This window comes from Hyperoodon ampullatus (genome assembly GCF_949752795.1).
Source record: "Hyperoodon ampullatus genome assembly, chromosome: 2".
NCBI lineage: Eukaryota > Metazoa > Chordata > Mammalia > Artiodactyla > Ziphiidae > Hyperoodon > Hyperoodon ampullatus.
The window spans coordinates 175577885-175598703 of record NC_136915.1 but is presented as its reverse complement, the minus strand read 5'-3'; the positions used below and the strand labels follow the sequence as shown (position 1 = coordinate 175598703).

The 20819-nt window shown below is 46.6% G+C and overlaps 1 protein-coding gene across 1 annotated transcript in view; it reads left to right on the top strand.

Moving 5' to 3' along the window:
- Window positions 1–6047: 6047 nt before the first annotated feature.
- STUM (stum, mechanosensory transduction mediator homolog) overlaps window positions 6048–20819 on the top strand; it is a gene marked incomplete at its 5' end in the record, with an annotated part of 53101 nt that continues 38329 nt past the window's right edge. The window contains one exon of the mRNA XM_079728264.1: window positions 6048–6255. Within this exon, the coding sequence (XP_079584390.1) occupies window positions 6048–6255 (208 nt within the window). The remainder of the gene's footprint in view (window positions 6256–20819) is intronic.

The window sequence follows — 20819 nt, the reverse complement described above, 5'->3', positions numbered from 1 at the left end:
AGGATACAGATATGGATTTATTACAAGGGATTGGCTTGCACCACTGTGGGGGTTGGCTAAGCAAATCTGAGGTCCAGGCAGATAGGGAGAGAAGATCACAAGCAAGCGGGAAGCCCCTGGTAAGAGTTGAAACTTGACGTTCACAGGCTTTGGTCACAAAGGAAGATCTAGAAGGAAGGGAAAGCAACTGCTGACCTAACAGTCTCTTGGAGTTGCTCCCTCAGAGAAGGCCAAAGCCTGCTTTTAAAAGCACTTCTAAATGATTAAGTCAGACCCAGCCAGGACACGCATAGATTAACATAAGGTTGACTGATTAAGGACTTCAATCACACATGCAGAGTTGCTTTGCCACAGCACCTAGATTAGTATTTGATTAAATGCCTCAGAGAAGGTGCACGTATGGTATAAAGTGGCCACTGCCTCCATCTGTCCTTCAGCTCTTGAGAGCGATCATCATCTGTAGCCCATGCTAAATGGAAACAAATTAGAAAGGGAATTCTGGGAACTGTAATTCAGCTTTGCCACATTCATACATCAAAAAGCCATCACATCCATAAATTCCTTTTTTCCCCTCTAAGCTACATTGGAGTTGGGTTTTTCTATCACTTGGGGTGAAAAGGCTCCTGACTCAGTTGCCATTTTTTGAGTATCTTGCACATATTTTCTCCCTTAATCCTGACACATACACAAATGAGATAAGTATTATTTACAGTTTTGGAAACTGAGGCTCAGAGAAGTTAAGAGATTGTTTAAATACAGGGAGCTCCAAATAAAGTCTGTCTTTCTACTGTCAAGGCTACGGTGTAGTCTTTTCCAAAAGGAGCCATCCTGGTTGATATATGAATTCCTTGTACAGTTTGGAAGCTGACTTAAGCAAAAAAAAAAAATTTCAGCTAAAAAGAGTTTCAAAGCTGAGGGACTTTATTCAGCTGACGACAGAACAGGCCAAACGACAGATTTTATCTTCATGACCCAATGCATGGCCTAGATGTATTTGGCTGATGTAATCAACTGTTTGATTTGTTTCCTCTGCTGTATTTGTGTCTGATTTGGGGGGGAGATTATTTTTTAAGGTTTCAACTTTTTTGGAGACCTCTTACTACCTGAAATAGCTTAGATCTTAAACTCACCTTCAAACATCAGTCATGGTCACAATGTCAAATAGATATAAACCCCTTGCAAGAGGGATTAAGAAAAAAGAGAAAGCACAAATGACCAATATCGGGACTGAAAGAGGAGACATCATTACAGATTTCACAGACATTAAAAAGATAATAAAAGGATATTATGAATAACTTTATGCTAACAAATTCAACAATTTAGGTGAAATGGGACAAATTCCTTGAAAATGGGCACAGTAGGTGAGATTTTTGATCTGGGATTCCAGTGAGCTGAACCTCCTAACAGCCAAATCCAATAGGCACTTCCGGGGTCTTACTCGATCTTTCTATGGCATTTGACACGGCTGACCGCTCCTCCTTAAAAATCTTCCTCTTTGGCTCCCATGAAACACTCTTAGTGTTTCTCCTTTAAAACCTCCTTCTCCCTCCTCCTTTCTTTCTGCTTAGTTTCAGTAGCCTCTGGTGAGTTTCCTGGAAACTCTAGTCTTCTTATTCCACATTTGCGTTACTCCACAGGGCTTTAAGTATTATTTGTATGCTGAGGGCTCCAAAATCTGCAGCCCAAATAGCTTTACTGAGACTCACACTGACTAACCGACAGTCAAGACAGCTGGTTATAAAATCAACAAGCGCCCACCACCCCTTGGCTGTCCTCAGTTCCTCAAACTCAACTTTTCCACTTTGTCTGCTAATAATATCATTATTATTTGTTCATTTGGGAACTATCCCTTCCCTATTCCCCATCCATGGAGGTCAGGAAGAGTCCTCCCTCTCATGAGCCCTAATTTCACACTGTCAACTGAAGAACAAAAACAAACAAACAAACAAAAAACTCCACAAAAAATGCACAACCTAAAAGTTGTTGGTTATGTTTTATTAGGGGACCTTACTGATGACTATAGCCTGGGAAATAGCCTCTCAGATAGCTCTGAAGGACTCTTTTAAGTTTTTTGTTTTTTGTTTTTTTTGCGGTATGTGGGCCTCTCACTGTTGCAGCCTCTCCCGTTGCGGAGCACAGGCTCTGGATGCGCAGGCTCAGCAGCCATGGCTCACGGGCTCCGCGGAATGTGGGATCCTCCCGCACCGGGGCATGAACCCGTGTCCCCTGCATCGGCAGGCCGACTCTCAACCACTGCGCCGCCAGGGAAGCCCTTGAAGGACTCTTTTAAAGAGGTAAGGGAGGAGCTGGGATGTATAGGAATTTTCATTGAAAAACAAACAAACATGGAGTCCAGCATCAAAAGATTACTGCTACTCACAAAAAACAGACATCTCAAGTTAATAATTTTTTTTTTTTTTTTTTGTGGGACGCAGGCCTCTCGCTGTTGTGGCCTCTCCCATTGCGGAGCACAGGCTCCAGATGTGCAGGCTCAGTGGCCATGGCTCACGGGCCCAGCCGCTCCACGGCACGTGGGATCTTCCCGGACCGGGGCACGAACCCGTGTCCCCTTCATCGGCAGGCGGACTCTCAACCACTGCGCCACCAGGGAAGGGAAGCCCTCAAGTTAATAATTTTAGTGCTTTTCTATGTCTGGGAAGATGCAAGAGTCTGGGCTCATTGAAATTATACCTTTGATATACATCTTAACTACCTAGGGCCAGTATCCCGTTTCCCTCCATTCTGAATTCCCCTCAGCGCGCACCGTCAGGGTGGCTACAGTAACGATGGCTTGATGGAGGGCAACATTCGTTGTTTACTGATATAACAGCAACATTTTTTTTGTCTACAACCCCCTCGAATCCATCCTCCACACTGTTGACTGAGTGGTCCTTCCCCCAAACCGTATCTCATTAGGGTAGTTTTAAAACCAGGGCTCAAATTCTTTGACATTACTCCATTGAGAGGTATGGTGTCCTCCATTTGAATCTAAGCAGGTTTGTGACTGCTTCGACCAACAGAGCCCGCAGAACTGACACTGTGTGACTTCTGAGGTTAGGGCAGAAGGTCCACACAGCTTCCACTGGTCCTGCGCTGCCCCCTCTGGGGAAGTTTCTCCCAGAACCCAGCCACCACATTGTGAAAAGTCCACATCACGTGGAACAGCCATGTGTAGCTGCTCTATGGAACAGTCCCAGCTGAGCCAGCTGTCAAGTTATCCCAGTCAAGGTATCAGAGTTGAGAATCCTTTTGGAAGTGGACCCTCTAGCCACAGCTCTTCCAGCTGCCACCGTTTGAGTCCCCTCAGCTCCGGACATAATAAAGCAAAGAAGACCTGTCTGAGCTGCGCTCTGTCCAATTTCCTGATCCACAGAATTTGTGATCATAACAAAACAGCTGTGTCTGGGGGTAGTTTGTTACATAGTAATAGTGACTGGAATATTCAAGTCATGCCACATGCCTGCTTAAAATGTTGCAGTGGGGCTTCCCTGGTGGCTCAGTGGTTGAGAATCTGCCTGCTAATGCAGGAGACATGGTTTCGAGCCCTGGGCTGGGAGGATCCCACATGCCGCGGAGCAACTAGGCCCGTGAGCTACAACTACTGAGCCTGCGCGTCTGGAGCCTGTGCTCTGCAACAAGAGAGGCCGCGATAGTGAGAGGCCCGCGCACTGCTATGAAGAGTGGCCCCCGCTTGCCACAAGTAGAGAAAGCCCTCGCACAGAAACGAAGACCCAACACAGCAAAAATAAATTAATTAATTAATAAACTCCTACTCCCAACATCTTCTTTAAAAACAAAATGTTGCAGTGATTCCATATAATCCAAATTCCTTTGCCAGTCGTTACTTGGTTCCTGCCCACCCCACCAGAGCCATCTTTAGCCCCTGCCCATACCAGCTTTAGTCCTGCCGCACTTGAATTCCTGAAATGTTCCTACTTTTCTACGTTTCCATGCCTTCATACATGCTGTTGCTCTGCCTAGATGTCTTTCTGACATCCATTCTAGATATTAAGTAAATCCTCTAGAAAACTGGAGGATGTAAATCCATTTCCCTCCCTGAAACCATTTTAGTGGCCCTAAAACCATTCAGGTGCTTTGAAAAAGAATGTTCAAAGAATATTTACTTAACCTCTCTATGCTCCAATTTTCCCATTGGTAAAATGGGGTAATAAATAATACTTACTTCACAGAGTGTGGTAAGGATTAAATGAGTTAAAATATGTAAAGTGCTTAGCGCCCGGCAGAGTGCTTGGATAAATAAATGTTTGTTTAAAATAAAATAAATCTCCTGCAAGTAGTTAACTGTAGTCTTTGCTCAAATCTCATCCACTATCACCTTCTTTGGGAAACCTCCTGGCACCTCCCCTCTGTAGCTGTTTTCACAGATGGTTCCATGTTTTCTCAGCACCTTCAGCTTACCCAGCTACAGCATTCATCACTGTCTGTAATTCTGTCCCTTGTAGTTGTTAGTATCTATCAGTTCATCTATTAGACTCTTGAAGTCAGGGGCTGGGTTTTACTCCTTTCCCTCTCCCCAGAATCCAAGTCATATTAGGTCTTCAATAAGTAAGTATTAAACTGAATATTGCTTTGATTTTACAGTCACAGTAACTCAAGCCCATAAGAGGTTAAATGAGTTAAGTCACACAGGAAATCAGCGGCCGAATAGAGACAAACATTTCGGTCCTGCTCACTTCTGACTGCCAGGCCTAACTAGTTACTGTGTGTGTGCGCACCAGTATCACCACTACCCCCTGCTGACCATCTGCTTTTAAAATTATTTTATTCAGATACCCATAAAATAATACCCATGGTTCTTTTTAGCATCCTTCCTCGGAGTCCCTGGGCTGTTTGGGGATTATTCAATCACCATTTTTCCTGGAGAAACAGGGTTACTGAAAAGGAAGGGGATTTATGCAGACAATTTGCTGAACATCTGGATAATTCTGATGCCTTGAATCCCTCCCTAACATAAGAGGCGGTTGCTTTCGTTCACTTTTTCCAGGTGCGGAGGTGAAGGTGGCGTTATTCAGGAAATCTGATTACATATGGGGCCTTCTGCTGCCGGCTTGGACACAGCCCGGCCACATCCTTCTGCTTCTACCAATTGCTGCATTATCAACACCAGACGGCGCTGTGTCTTCGCTGGCTTTTTAAACACCAGGTCCAGCTCACAAAAAACCCCAGGTTTCTCCCAGAACTGTTCAGGAGATGGTCCCCAACACCGGTCCCCCCCCAACACACACACCCAGTTCCGCGCAACAGGCTTATTTCTTTTAGCTTTTCGCATCTGTGTGTGTGTGTGTGTGTGTGTGTGTCTAAGGAAGGGTCCCATTTAAACTAGTCTCATGGAGACCTGTTTGAAAAGCTGCGTCTCCTGCTTTCAGCTCGTTTATCGATCCTAAAATCGCTTTTTCTCTGGCTCAAGTCCATTTAAATCAGAACGAATTTAAAGCGTACTAGACACCAGGCGCGGCGCGTTCCTTGCCTCCATCTCCCTAGCGTTAAATGCATCCTCCGGAGTAAAGGACTCAACCTCGAAGCCTTTCCCCGCCGTGCCAGCCGAGTGCACACGCCCAATTCGCGGTGTCCTTGGCTGAGGTTCCCTCCCGGTTCACCTGTCTGGGGAGTGAGACGTGTGTCCATTCCTCCCAATACCTGGACACCAGCTCCCTCTGCGTTCCTCTTCTACTTTCTTCCCTCCTCCCTGATTTGTAAGTGGTATTTTGGGGGGTGGGGGCAGAGGAGGGGAGGGCGGGGAAGGGGCCCCGCGGGGAGGGGCGTCGGAGCGCTGTCACCAAGTGTCACACCGCCCTCCCCGCCCCTCCGCCGGGGGTGTGGGAGCGCAGCGGAGCGCGCGGCAGAGGGCCGGGCGCTTGGGGACTCGGGAGCGCGGGGTTCTGGGCGAGCCGCGCGGCACAACGAGCACGCTGGACGCCTGAGCTCGGCGCGGAGCCCGGAGCCCGGAGCCGGCCGCCCCCCGCCTCTAGTGCACTGGGCGGCAGTCCCGGCCGCGGCAGTCCGGCTCCCGGGGAGCGCGCCCCGCCATGGAGCCTTCGCACAAAGACGCCGAGACGGCGGCAGCGGCGGCGGCGGTGGCTGCGGTGGCGGCGGCGGACCGGGGGACGTCCTCGTCCAGCGGGGTGGTGGTGCAGGTCCGCGAGAAGAAGGGCCCCCTGCGCGCCGCCATCCCCTACATGCCCTTCCCCGTGGCCGTCATCTGTCTCTTCCTCAACACTTTCGTGCCTGGACTGGGTAAGACGCGGCGGCCGCGACCCCTGCGCCCCGGGCACCGGCGCGGGAGGGCGGCAGGGGAGGCGCCGGGGAGGGACCCTCGGGTGGCGCCCACGGGCGGCATGTGCTGCGCCGGCGCTCCCAGCGCCCTCTGGCAGGTGGCAGAAGCGCCTGGAGTGGGCGCCCGGAGGGAGGCGCGGCGAAGGGCTCCTGACGCACCTTTCACCTTCTCCGACCTGGGAGCCAGGTGATCCGGGCCCAAAGAGCCAGAAACTTTGCCGGGAATGTTGGATCCCGCGGGCGGCGGCCCGGGCGGCTCTCTCGGCCCCGGCTAGGTTCCCCTCCAGGCGCCCGCAAATCCTGTCTTTTCCCTCCGCCGCGCGCGCCCCCCTACGAGCTCCTCTCTCGGAGGGGCACGGGCCCCCAGCCGGAAGACCGTTGGGGCCGCGGGTGGGGTGTGACCAAGGTCCCGGGCATTCGAGAAGTCGGCCGAGCTGGGGAAAAGCGGGGCGAGCCCGGATAGAAGGCCCCCCGCAGCCCCGCCTGCGTTCGCGCGGTGCTGGGCGTGTGTGGGCGACAGCTCTTTAGCCAGAGTCTCCCCCACCTCCTTCCCGAGTGCCCGCGATTCCGCCGGCAGCCCCGCAGGACGCCGAGGGGAAGGCGGATGCTTTTGTTAGTTTAGATGCCTGTGGGTTTGAACCGCACTTGGCCAGAGGTGACCCCGTAACTCCATCCCATTACTTCCGTTCCTGAGAAAGTGGAGAGAGCGCGGTTGTCATTCGGTGTCGGACTTTGGCTGCCTGCAGGGTCCTTGATGGCACCAGTGTCCCAAATTTTAAAACCGAGGCCCATCACAGAGATGGGAGTGCCGAAGAGGGCATAAAGGGAGGAAATGCTAGGTTTTCTTGACCCTCCCTCTCCTAACCACACCCCCAAATCTGTCTGCACGCCCTCCCCCCACTCACAGCTTGCCAGCTTGGCACCGGCTGTTCTTCCGTGCTAAGAGCACCCCACCCCCCAATTCCGTGCGGGACTGGAGAGGCAGGCACCTCTGTGCCCAGGAGAAAGCTTGCCGCTGTAAGGCTCCACGTTCCCAAGAACAGAGGTCAGCTAGAAGTGGTTTTCTATTTTGCTTTGGCCTTTCTCACGGCCCCGCTCTCAGCCAGCTCTGCAGGGTCCCCTGCAGCGCTGATAGCGAAGATCACACCCACCCACGCAGGTCGCGTTCACTTTCCCCTTCGTGCTCACCTTTCTGCCCCTGGGGGGAGGTGGGGGGCTGTGGCCAGAGCAGCGTATCTGTCTGAGCAGGAAGTTAGGTGGTACTTAGTTGGGCGTCTGCCTTGTTGGTGCCTTCAGCAGCCTGGTTGGTGTCATCAGGGCGGCTCTCTTAGTACATTTAAACACGGTGGGTACGCAACCGACGTTAATTTAAGTTGTCAGAAATCCCCACCTGCTGGAGTAAAAACACCCTGCCTGTCCATCTCTCCGGGGATGTGAAGATCATGAGCAGGGATGTGTCTCGATTCCACTTTTCTTAAAGTGGTGAAGTAAATGCCATCTTATGGTCTTTGAGGAAAGAAGCACATTGGGGCCTGGTGGGAGGAGCTACGTCAAGTCTCTGCTGGCTGAGGCCACAGCCTCTGTGCACCTGCGCCCGCCCTCCTGGGTCTGCCTCACTAGGTCCCTTTCCCACCCTTAGCCCTGCTGCCACGCCCCCTGCCCTGGGCAACCAGCTCTTCCCTCTTTACACTTCCCTTTGTTAGATCAGAATCCTATGGGATTTTTGTAAGAAACCTTTCTAAGAACCCAGAAGAAAATAAAGAGGAAAAAAAGCAAACTACAAAAGTAATAAAACAGGCTGAGATGAGCCATGGGTATACAGACTTAGGAATTTTCAATGACGAAATCCAGGCATTTTATCGTTTCGTTTTGACTGTCATTGTACAGTGGACTGAGTGCACAGGCCCCTGCCCCTCTCCACCCTGAAGGGGTTCCAGATCCTTGCTGGTGTTTCATATCTGTGAGTCAGGGATGCCTGTCTCTCCAGGTTGCTGGGAGGATGAAATGAGATTACGTAAAGCTCAGGGTCTGGCCATTAGAAAGTGTTCCAGAGACCGTGGGTCCCTGTTGCTCTTTGTCCTTCTACAGAGCTGAGCGCTGCTCCCATCTCTGGTATGTGGGGCCGCCCCCGGGACCTTTCTTCTGAGTACTTATTGATCTATCTGTTCCCCTAGACCTGCAGTAGAGTCCTGGATGGCAAAGCAGCCCAGCAAAACTTGCAGGTTTTTTTTTTTTTTTTTTTTTTTTTTTTTTTTTTTTTTGCACTGCCCCCTCCCCAGTGGTTTGAATGGTTCCAGCTCTCAGAAATTTTTCCCTCAACCCAGATCCACCTCTCCAGGTCCTCCTGGCTTATCTGATGCTCCTGCAAAAACTGAGTATTCATGTCTGGCCCTGCCCTTTGAGGAAGCGAAGCTTCTTTTAATGCATTCAGTCATTCATTCGACAAACACAGAGCATCCACCACATGGCCGGCACTGGGGATGTGATGATGAATAAATCAGTCAAGATGTCGTAGATAGTTGAGGGAAATTGATGCAAACTTTGTTTAAATTTGAAAGTGCTATGATGGCAGCAGGAAGAGTATTTGAGCAGTAATTGATTCTTCCAGGGTTGGGGTGGGTGTTCAGAGAAAGCCTCCCAGAGGGAGTAGTATTGGGTTAGACTTTGCTGAGTGTATCCATCACGAGGCCCCAAGCACTTGCCATCCTCACTTCACTCCCACTCTCTGGAAACTGGTCACAGCATTGGCCCAAAGAGCTCTTCTTTTTTCTGGAAGCTTCCTTACCTGCAAGTCCTCTCCTCATTTGCAAATTGGATGAGAGTGCCCGTGTTGGGCTGAATGAAGGCACGGTTTTTCTCTGGTAGAGTGTCTCAGGTCCATCCAGTCTGCAGGACCTGCCATGGAGAAGCCCAGTCCTTACAGTTCCCTGGTGCCTTCTCTACCCAAGCAACAGTGCTGTGGGGATAACATACATAAGAGGGATGTTTCCTTTCCTGGGGAGTGGATGGGAAGGAGAAGTCATTTATGATCGCTCTGACACCTCATTGGAACAATGCAAAATAAATTTGAAAAAGGGATGATGGTAATTTCCTATTCAGTGAAAGTCTACTAATAAAGACCATGGACCTTCATAGTCCAACTGGTAGGGCATTTATAAGTACACACAATTACTCATACATATAATGGAAGTTCATTGTTATGCCCCCAAATGGCCAGAGGGTTTTATCTATTGGTTAGGATCCAAATTATACTTTCATATTTGAAAACTGTTATTTATCTTGATTGACTTGATGAAATAAAAATGTTGATAACTCAGATAGTGGCAGGGAAAGTTGGACAGAGGAGAACTTCCAGTGACTGTTAACCATTCCATCAGATTAATGTTGGATATTAATCTACTGTTGAATATTCATAAATATTTAATCTGTCCCTAATATATTGCCTACTCTTTGACACTCAGCTAAGGTCTTGCTTCCCTGGTCAGAGCAGCACAGCCTGGCTCAGCTTCTCTCTCTCTTTCCTTTAAGCCTGAGCCTCTAGTTGATGACGAACCATGCCCTACCCTGTGGCATCTTTTGTATTGTTGCCTTTTTATTATTGTTTCAAGAGTATATTATTTGTCTATCTAGATAGATTGTAAGTTCCTTGAGAGCAGGAACCATTTAAAGTTTCTCCTTGATATACTATCAACATGCTATTTATGGAATGCACACTGACCAGAATTTTACTCCTTGAATAGGCATTAGAGATCATCTCGCCCAATGCCTTTATTTTATATAGAAGTGAGGCAGGCCGGAGGATGAAAGGACCAAGGAAGTTTACATCCTACTCAACCTTTTTTTTTTTTTTTTTTGCGGTACCCAGGCCTCTCACTGCTGTGGCCTCTCCCATTGTGGAGCACAGGCTCCGGACGCGCAGGCTCAGCAGCCATGGCTCATGGGCCCAGCCGCTCCACGGCACGTGGGATCCTCCCGGACCGGGGCACGAACCCGTGTGCCCTGCATCAGCAGGCAGACTCTCAACCACTGCGCCAACAGGGAAGCCCCTGTTCATAGATTTTATGATGATGGTCATTCTGACTGGTGTGAGGTGATTCCTCATTGTGGTGTTGATTTGCATCTCTCTAATAATTAGTGATGCTGAGCATCTTTTCATGCATTTGTTGGCCATCTGTATGTCTTCTTTGGAGAAATGTCTATTTAGGTCTTTTGCCCATTTTTGGACTGGGCTGTTTGTTTTTGTGATATTGAGCTGCATGAGCTGCTTGTATATTTTGGAGATTAATCATTTGTCAGCTGCTTCACTTGCAAATATTTTCTCCCATTCTGAGTGTTGTCTTTTCATCTTGTTTATGGTTTCCCTTGCTGTGCAAAAGCTTTTAAGTTTCATTAGGTCCCATTTGTTTATTTTTGTTTTTATTTCCCTTACTCTAGGAGGTGGGTCAAAAAGGATCTTACTGTGACTTATGTCATAGAGTGTTCTGCCTATGGTTTCCTCTAAGAGTTTTATAGTGTCTAGCCTTACACTTAGGTCTTTAATCCATTTTGAGTTTATTTTTGTGTATGGTGTTAGGGTGTGTTCTAATTTCATTCTTTTACATGTAGCTGTCCATTTTTCCCAGCACCACTTATTGAAGAGGCTGTCTTTTCTCCATTGTATATTCTTGCCTCCTTTATCAAAGATAAGGTGACCATATGTGCGTGGGTTTATGTCTAGGCTTTCTATCTTGTTCCATTGATCTATATTTCTGTTTTTGTGCCAATACCATACTGTCTTGATTACTGTAGTTTTGTAGTATAGTCTGAAGTCAGGGAGCCTGATTCCTCCAGCTTTGTTTTTCTTTCTCAAGATTGCTTTGGCTATTCGGGGTCTTTTGTGCTTTCATACAAATTGTAAAATTTCTTTTTTTAAAAAATTAATTTATTTTTATTTTTATTTATTTTTGGCTGTTTTGGGTCTTCATCGCCGTGTGCGGGCTTTCTCTAGTTGCAGCGAGTGGGGACTACTCTTCGTTGTGGTGCGTGGGCTTCTCATCTTGGTGGCTTCTCTTGTTGTGGAGCATGGGCTCTAGGCATGCGGGCTTCAGTAGTTGTAGCACGTGGGCTCAGTAGTTGTGGCTCACAGGCTCTAGAGCACAGGCTCAGTAGTTGTGGTGCACGGGCTTAGTTGCTCCATGGCATGTGGGATCCTCCCAGACCAGAGCTCGAACCTGTGTCCCCTGTATTGGCAAGCGGATTCTTAATCACTGTGCCACCAGGGAAGCCCACAAATTGTAAAATTTCTTGTTCTAGTTCTGTGAAAAATGGCTTTGGTAATTTGATGGGGATTGCCTTGAACCTGTAGATTGCTTTGGGTAGTATAGTCATTTTCACAATATTGATTCTTCAAGTCCAGGAGCATGGTCTATCTCTCCCTCTGTTTATGTTAGCTTTGAGTTCTTTCATCAGTGTTTTATAGTTTTCTGCGTACAGGTCTTTTGCCTCCTTGGGTAGATTTATTCCTAGGTATTTTATTCTTTTTGTTGTGATGGTAAATGGGATTGTTTCCTTAATTTCTCTTTCTGATCTTTCATTGTTAGTGTATAGGAATGCAAGAGATTTCTGTTCATTAATTTTGTATCCTGCAACCTTACCAAATTCATTGATTAGTTCTACTAGTTTTCTGGTGGCATCTTTAGGATTTTCTGTGTATAGTATCATGTCATTGGCAAACAGTGACAGTTTTACTTCTTCTTTTCCAATTTGTATTCCTTTTATTTCTTTTTCTTCTCTGATTGCTGTGGCTAGGACTTCCAATGCTATGTTGAATAACAGTGGTGAGAGTGGACATCCTTGTCTTGTTCCTGATCTTAGAGGAAATGCTTTCAATTTTTCACCATTGAGAATGATGTTTGGTGTGGGTTTGTCATATATGGCTTTTATTATGTTGAGGTAGGTTCCCTCTATGCCCACTTTCTGGAGAGTTTTTATCATAAATGGGTGTTGAATTTTGCCAAAAGCTTTTTCTGCATCTGTTGAGATGACATATGGTTTTTATTCTTTAATTTGTTAATATGGTGTATCACATTGATTGTTTTGCATATATTGAAGAATCCTTGCATTCCTGGGATAAATCCCACTTGGTCATGGTGTGTCATCCTTTTAATGTGTTGTTGGATTCTGTTTGCTAGTATTCTGTTGAGGATTTTTGCATCTGTGTTTATCAGTGATATTGGTCTATAATTTTCTTTTTTTGTGATATCTTTGTCTGGTGTTGGTATCAGGGTGATGGTAGCCTCATAGAATGACTTTGGGAGTGTTCCTCCCTCCACAATTTTTTGGAAGAGTTTGAGAAGGGTAAGTGTCACTCTTCTCTAAAAGTTTGATAGGATTCACCTGTGAAGCCATCTGGTCCTGGACTTTTGTTTGTTGGAAGATTTTTAATTACAGTTTCAATTTCATTACCTGTGATTGGTCTGTTTATATTTTCTAATTATTCCTGGTTCAATTTTGGAAGGCTTTACTTTTCCTAGAATTTGTCCATTTCTTTCAGGTTGTCCATTTTATTGGTGTATAGTTGCTTGTAGTAGTCTCTTATGATCTTTTGTATTTCTGTGGTGTCAGTTGTAATCTCTCCTTTTTCATTTCTAATTTTATTGATTTGCGTTCTCTCCCTCTTTTTTTTTTTGATGATTCTGGCTAAAGGTTTATCAATTCTGTTTATCTTCTCAAAGAACCAGCTCTTAGTTTTACTGATCTTTGCTATTTTCTTTGTTTCTATTTCATTTATTTCTACTCTGATCTTTATGTTTTCTTTCCTTCCACTAATTTTGGGTTTTCTTTGTTCTTCTTTTTCTAGTTGCTTTAGGTGTAAGGTTAGATTGTTTATTTGAAATTTTTCTTGTTTCTTGAGGTGAGCTTGAATTGCTATGAACTTCCCTCTTAGAACTGTTTTTGCTGCGTCCCATAGGTTTTGGATCATCGTGTTTTTGTTATCATTTGTTTCTAGGTATTTTTTGATTTCCTCTTTGATTTCTTCAGTGATCTCTTGGTTATTTAGCAGTGCACTGTTTAGCCTCCATGTATTTGTGTTTTTTCCTGTTTTTTTCCTGCAATTGATTTCTAATCACATAGCGTTGTGGTCAGAAAAGATGCCTGATACAATTTCAATTTTCTTAAATTTTCCAAGGTTTGATTTGTGACCCAAAATGTGATCTATTCTGGAGAACTTTCTGTGTGCACTTGAGAAGAAAGTGTATTCTTCCACTTTCGGGTGGAATGTCCTAAAAATATCAATTAAGTCTATCTAGTCTATTGTGTCATTTAAAGCTTGTGTTTCCTTATTTATTTTCCGTCTAGATGACCTGTCTATTGGTGTAAGTGAGGTGTTAAAGTCCCCCACTATTATTGTCTTACTGTCAATTTCTCCTTTTACGGCTGTTAGCATTCGCCTTATGTATTGAGGTGGTCCTATGTTAGGTGCATAAAAATTTGTAATTGTTATGTTTTCTTCTTGGATAGATCCCTTGGTTATTATGTAGTGTTCTTCCTTATCTCTTGTAACAGTCTTTATTCTAAAGTCTATTTTATCTGATATGAGTATTGCTACTCCAGCTTTCTTGTGATTTTGATTTGCATGGATATCTTTTTCCATCCCCTCACTTTCAGTCTGTATGTGTCCCTAGGTCTGAATTGCGTCTCTTGTAGACAGCATATATAAGGGTCTTGTTTTTGTATCCATTCAGCCAGTCTATGTCTTTTGATTGGAGCATTTAATCCATTGACATTCAAGGTGATTATCAATATGTATGTTCTTATTACCATTTTCTTAATTGATTTGGGTTTGTTTTTGTGGGTCCTTTTCTTCTCTGGTGTTTCTTGCTTAGAGAAGTTCCTTTAGCATTTGCTGTAAAGCTGGTTTGGTGGTGCTGAATTCTCATAGCTTTTGCTTTTCTGTAAAGATTTGATTTCTCCATTGAATCTAAATGAGATCCTTGCTGGGTAATCTTGGTTGTAGGTTTTTGCCTTTCATCACTTTAAATATGTCCTGCCACTCCCTTCTGGCTTGCAGAGTTTCTGCTGAAAGATCAGCTGTTAACCTTATGGGGATTCCCTTGTGTGTTGTTTGTTACTTTTCCCTTGCTACTTTTAATATTTCTTCTTTGTATTTAATTTTTGATAGTTTGATTAATATGTGTATCAGCATGTTTCTCTTTGGGTTTATCCTGTATGGGACTCTTTGAGCTTCCTGTATCTGATTGACTATTTCCTTTCCCATATTAGGGAAGTTTTTGACTATAATCTCTTCAAATATTTTCTCAGTCCCTTTCTTTTTCTCTTCTTCTTCTGGGACCACTGTAATTCGAATGTTGGTGTGTTTAATGTTGTCCCAGAGGGCTCTGAGACTGTCCTCAATTCTTTTCATTCTTTTTTCTTTATTCTGCTCACTGGCAGTTATTTCCACCATTTTACCTTCCAGCTCACTTATCCGTTCTTCTGCCTCGGTTTCTGCTATTGATTCCTTCCAGAGTATTTTTAATTTCAGTTATTGTGTTGTTCATCACTCTTTGTTTGCTCTTTAGTTCTTCTAGATCGGTGTTGAATGTTTCTTGTATTTTCTCCATTCTGTTTCTGAGATTTTGGATCATCTTTACTATCAATACTCTGAATTCTTTTTCAGGTAGTTTGCCTATTTCATCTTCATTTATTTGGTCTTGTAGGTTTTTACCTTGCTTCTTCATCTGTAACATTTTTTTGTCGTTTCTATGTTTTTTGTTTTTGTTTTGGATGGGTGCGGCTGTATTCCTGTTTTACTGGTTGTTTGGCCTGAGGCGTCCAGCACTGAAGTTTGCAGGCAGTTGGATAGAGCTGGGTCTGGGTGCTGAGATGAGGACCTCCAGGAGGCCTCACTCTGATTAATATTCCCTGGAGTCCGAGGTTCTCTGTTAGTCCAGTGGTTTGGACTTGGAGCTCCCACCACAGGAGTTCAGGCCTGACCTCCGGCCTGGGAACCAAATCCCGCAAGCTGTGTGGCATGGCAAAAAAAAAAATAGGAGCAATACAATAACAGAGAATAAAAAACAAAATAAAATTAGAAAGATAAAAATATATTAGGAAAAATAAAAATATAATTGAAACAACTGCAACAAGGTAAAATAAAACCACAACAGAAAAAAAAAAAAAGCCTTGGCTGTGGAGGCGGAGTTTAGGCAGGGGTGGAACTTAGGCAGGGGCGGGGTTAAGGGTGGGGCGGGACCTAGGCAGAGGTGGGGGGTGACGTTTGAGTGTGGGGCGGGGCATCTGCTTAGGACCTGCTAGGAAGGGGAGAGGCAGCACTGGAAAGGAGGGTCTCTGGAGTGTGGAGTTCTGGAGTTTGGAGGTAAGGCCCTGGGTGAGGGTGTGTGGGTGGAGTTTAGGCCCAGCGCGATGGAGGGGGTCTCCGAGTGTAGAGGTGGGGCCCTGGGTGGGGGTGTAGCGGTGGGGCTTGGCCCCTGCACGGGAGGAGGGAGGCTCCGAGTGCAGAGGATTGGCCTGGGACCCCAACAGGCTCCCTGGTGCCCAAGTGGACAGGGAAAGCACTGGCCGCTTTCCCTTCTGTTCCTCCATGCCCCCCCAGTGGTCTCCCCCAGGGTCTCCTCTGTCCCTGCTTGACCTCTAATGGTGGGTGGGTCCCACTGGGTGTAGGAACTCCTCCCCTCCCCCAGGCACCCCTCGGGGTGCTGGTCCTGTAGGTCTGGCCTGTACTTTTGCTCCCCCTTCCCTGCCTCCCACTCCCTCAGGACCCACACAGCTGGAGGGGGGCCTAGGTGGGCAGAGGATCAGGCCCGGGATCTCAGCAGGTTCCTGGGGGTCCAAGTGGGCAGGGGAAACCTGGCCACGCTCCCTTTTGATCCTTCACCCTCCCAATGGTCCCCCAATGTTCCCTTCGGCTGTGGGATCCCTTCCCCTCCCCCAGCCATCCCTCGGGGCGCCAGTTCTCTCTGGCCTCCACTACTCCTCCCCCTTCACTCCCCCCATGCCCCACGGCCCACCGGGTCACTGGGGGTTCCTCCCGTCCCCTTAGGTGTCTATGGTCCCCCACAGGTGCCTGGTAGGTGCGCTAGTTGTGCGGAGATGCGAATTCCACGTTCTCCTAGTCCGCCATCTTGACTCCGCCCTCCTCAGTTGTTTTCAACTTTTAAAACCAACCACAGGCAAAACACTGAAGAGTACTTAGTAATAGCTATAAAGGAGTGTGAAAGATTTTTTTTACCTTGGCAATATAAATTTTTTTTAAAAAACAGCTTGTAGAAGTTGGCAGGTAGATTGTGACAGATTAAATTATTGTTCCCACTTATCCACTGAAAGATGATGGCGCATCTTCACTTAAAGCCCTATGGCTTGCCATGATTCCTGTGGGAGGGGACTACTTCGTTTCCTGCCCATCGATATCAGGCTTGGCCATGTGACTTGCTTTGGCCAGTTGAGTGAGTGGAAGTGACATATGCCATGCCTGAGCAGACGTTTTCAGAGGTATTGTGAGGTTCTACCCTTGTTCTTTTCCCTCTCTCATGAGAATGGCAGGTCTCAGATGGGGGCTGCTCTTTAACCTGGCTCCCAGAATAAAGAGGATATCAGAAGCAGGGCATGACATGTCACATGAGTGAGTAATAAGCCTGAGTTACTGAGATTTTTCTGTTGTTGTGTTAGTGTTGTTATTGTCTCAGCACAACCTACCAAAGCTGACTAATGTGTGGAGGGTAGAGTAGAGATGTGAATACCCTCCTCGTGTGGAGTGGGTGATCAAGACATACTGTCTGTAGTTGCTAGACCAAGAAATAAAGACTACCAAGGAAATCAACAGATGCACTGAAATACAGTAGTGATGTTTTGGGACAATGGGATAATGTGGGAACAAGAGTAAAAGGGAGATGAGGAATGGTTAAGTAAGCTAACTCTTATGTATCATAGCAGAAAGTCAATAAATGATGTCTGAAGTTGATAAAACAGAAAAAGCAATATAAGCATACTCTGGAGATTAGGAAAACACCAGGAGAATTCCCACTCTTTAAGACATCAATTTTCCTTTGTCTAGTGACTCATTATTAGCACATATACATACTGAAAGTGTCTCCCATCATTTTGAAATAGGATCTCTTGATCCCACACCCACCTCTGCCCATTGCCCGTCTCTCTGTTCCCCTTTGTGGCTCAGTTCCCTGAAAGAGTTGTCTAGATTTGTTGTCATCAATCCCTCTTCCCTCATTTTCTCTTGAACCCACGCTAAGCATGTTTTTACCTCCATCAGTCACCTAAATTGTACTTATCAGTATCACCGGTCTCCTCCAGATTTTCTGAATCCAGTGGTCAATTCTGCCTTCATCTTCCCGGACCTCTCAGTCGCATGGGACACAATTGCTCACTCCCTCCTCCAAACACTGTCTTCACTCGGCTTCTGGAACACCACCCTCTCCTAGTTTTCTTTATACCTCGTGACTCTTTCTCTGTTTCCTTTGCTCATCTCATCAACTTCTAAACTTGGGAGTTCCCCAGGGCACTTGATCTTCTTGATCTTGATCTTCTCTTTGATCTTGATCTCTTTTCTGCCTACACTCACCCCCCGATGTTCATGCTGAGTCTCCTGGCTTTACACTGCATCCTTGTGATGGTGACTCCCAGATCCAGATCTCCAGCTCAGACCTCTCCCCTGACCTCCGGAGTTTTATATCCAACTGACTTCTCAATATCTCCCCTTGGAAAGCAAAGGGCATCATAGACTTAACTTATCCAAAACCAAACTTCTGATTTTCTTCCCCAAACTTACTTCTCCCTCGTCTTTCCCCATCTCAGCAAATGGCATCCTTCCAGTAGCTCAGGCCAAAAGCTGGGATTCATCCTTGACTCCTCTTTTTCTCACACCCCACGCCCAGTCTGTCAGGAAACACTTGGCTCTGCTTTCGTAATGTAGTCACTATCTGACCACTTCTCACCATCTTGCGTCTACTTCACTGGTCCAAGCCTCCATCTTCTCCAGAGTGCAGTGGCCTCTTAATGGGCTGCTTGCCCTTACTGACCTCCCTTATAGTCTGTCCTCAGTGTGGCAATAAGAGGGATCCTTTTAAAACAAAAGTGAATCAGATAATGTTACTTTTGGGCTGGAAACCCTCCAATGGCTCTCATGTCACTCAAGTAAAAGCTCAAGTCCTCATGATGACCCACGTGGCCCTAGGCCAGAACTGTTAAAAAGAAATATAACATGAGCCACAGGTGTAATCTTAAAATTTCTGGTACCTATATTATAAAAAGTAAAAAGGAACAGGTGAAATTAACTTTATTAGTATATTGTACTTAACCCAGTATATCCAAAATTTCATCACTCAATGCCTTTTTTTTTTTTTTTTTTTTGCTGCGTTGGGTCTTCGTTGCTGCAGGTGGGCTTTCTCTAGTTGCGGCGAGCGGAGGCTACTCTTGGTTGCGGTGCGCGGGCTTCTCGTTGCAGTGTCTTCTCTTGTTACAGAGCATAGGTTCTAGGTGCACGGGCTTCAGTAGTTGTGGTGTGTGGGCTCAGTAGTTGTGGCTTGAGGGCTTAGTTGCTCCACGGCATGTAGGATCTTCCCGGACCAGGGCTCGAACCCGTGTCCCCTGCATTGGCAGGTGGATTCTTAACCACTGTGCCACCAGGGAAGCCCTCAATGCATTTCAATCTGAGAAGTTTATTTTGTCACAGTTCTGGAGGCTGGAAGCCCAAGGTCAAGGTATTAGCAGGGTTGGTTTCTCCTGAGTTCTCTCTCCTTGGCTTGTAGACAACCACTTTCACCCATGTGTCTTTACATGGTCTTCTGTCTGTGTGTCTCTGTGTCCAGATCTCCTCTTCTTATAAGGACACCAGTCATATGGGGTTAGGGCCCATCCTCAAGACCTCATTTTAAGTTACTTACCTCTTTAAAGACCTTATCTCCAAACACAGTCACATTCTGAGGCACTGGGAGTTAGGACTTCAACATAGGGGTTTTGAGGGGACACAGTTCAGCCCATAACACCTTCCAGACGATCTTACTTAAAATTGTGGCTCTCCTCCTCCTCCCCAGACTCCCTATCTTTCCCTAGTTCATTTTCCTTAAGAGCACTCTCACTATCAAACATACGGTATACTGCAGGGACCCTGTCCCCTTTGACCTTGCCTCTCAGCAGGAGCACAGTGCACATCTGGGGAGTGATGTGCTGTGTAGTAGGCCCTCAGTCAACTGTCCTCTGCTCAGCACGCCCCTGGGTCTACACTTGATTTGCAGCACAAACTTCCTTAGTATCACCTGCTGACTGACCACGTCCACTCCCCACAGCAGCTCCGTTTCTTGCAACATCTGGGAAGAAATGTGGATGCTATTTACATTATTGAACCTGACCTGGTCACCCCTCAAAGTATCGCTGCCCAGGCTGTGACCCAGCTCACTACGGGATACATCCCATGGGAGACTCACTGAGCGAGTGTCGCTTGGCACAGTGACAGTTATACATTGGCTTTTAAGTGATGCTGCAATATATAGGTAGGCAGGTAGGGTAAATACAGTGGGGTGACCTGGAGGGCACTGGACTAAATCACATCTCCAGTTGAGCATCAGATTCGTGAAGCCACGAGGTGTCGTGGAAAGGGGGTGAACTAGAAGTTAGGAGGCCCCAGAGCTACTTCTGACTTTTCAGATGCGCGCAGCCCTGAGCCCCTTCACCTCTCTGAGCCCATTTCCCCATCTGTGAAACAGAAATAATCCCCGGTCTGCCACCTCGCAGGGTCGCTTATGTTCTGTTTAACCGTGAAGCACTCCGTGGTCAAAAAGGGGGTTATCACTACCAGTTAACATTAACAAAATGTCCTTTGTTCCCAAGCTCGTCCTGGCTTTTCCTCACAGTGGCACGAGGGTGAGCGGGAGAGCTGTAAGCAGGGCAGCTTTTTCAGCATCTGGTCCCATGTGGCTCAGAGCCGAGACCTGGGACCTCCTGCTGGGCACCGCTGGGACCTCCCAGACCCAACACGCTGGGACCTCCCAGACCCAACACGCTGGGGGCAAGGGGGCAACAGCGCACATTCCCTAGGGCTTGGTTTACCATTTACCAGAAGGTTCTGCCATTCTAACCCCCAAACCCTGGGCCTCTGAGAGGGACGTGTCTCTGAGGCCGACTCTACCTTTTGGTAAAAGGCCGTGGGAGCATCAAACTGGAGAATGAATGTGTGCATGTGTATTTGGACACACAGGCACATGCACAAATGCCCCGCAAGCTTTTCCTGTAGTTACCTTACTGTAAAAGTTAGACAGGTCCTAGGTCCGTGTTTGAACTTCCCAGCTCATGAGTCCAGGGAAACCGTTTATTCATCTTGGAGGCCATGTAGGTGGTTTGTAGCCCCGAAGCCCTATCACCTGGGCAAAGGACAGAGGTCGGCCTTGGGAGGATGTATTTTTACTGAAGTTTAGTAGATTTACAATATTACATAAGTTTCAGGTGTACAACATAGTGATTCAGTGTTTTTATAGATTTAAAGTTATTACAAAGTTTTGGCTCTATTCCCTGTGCTG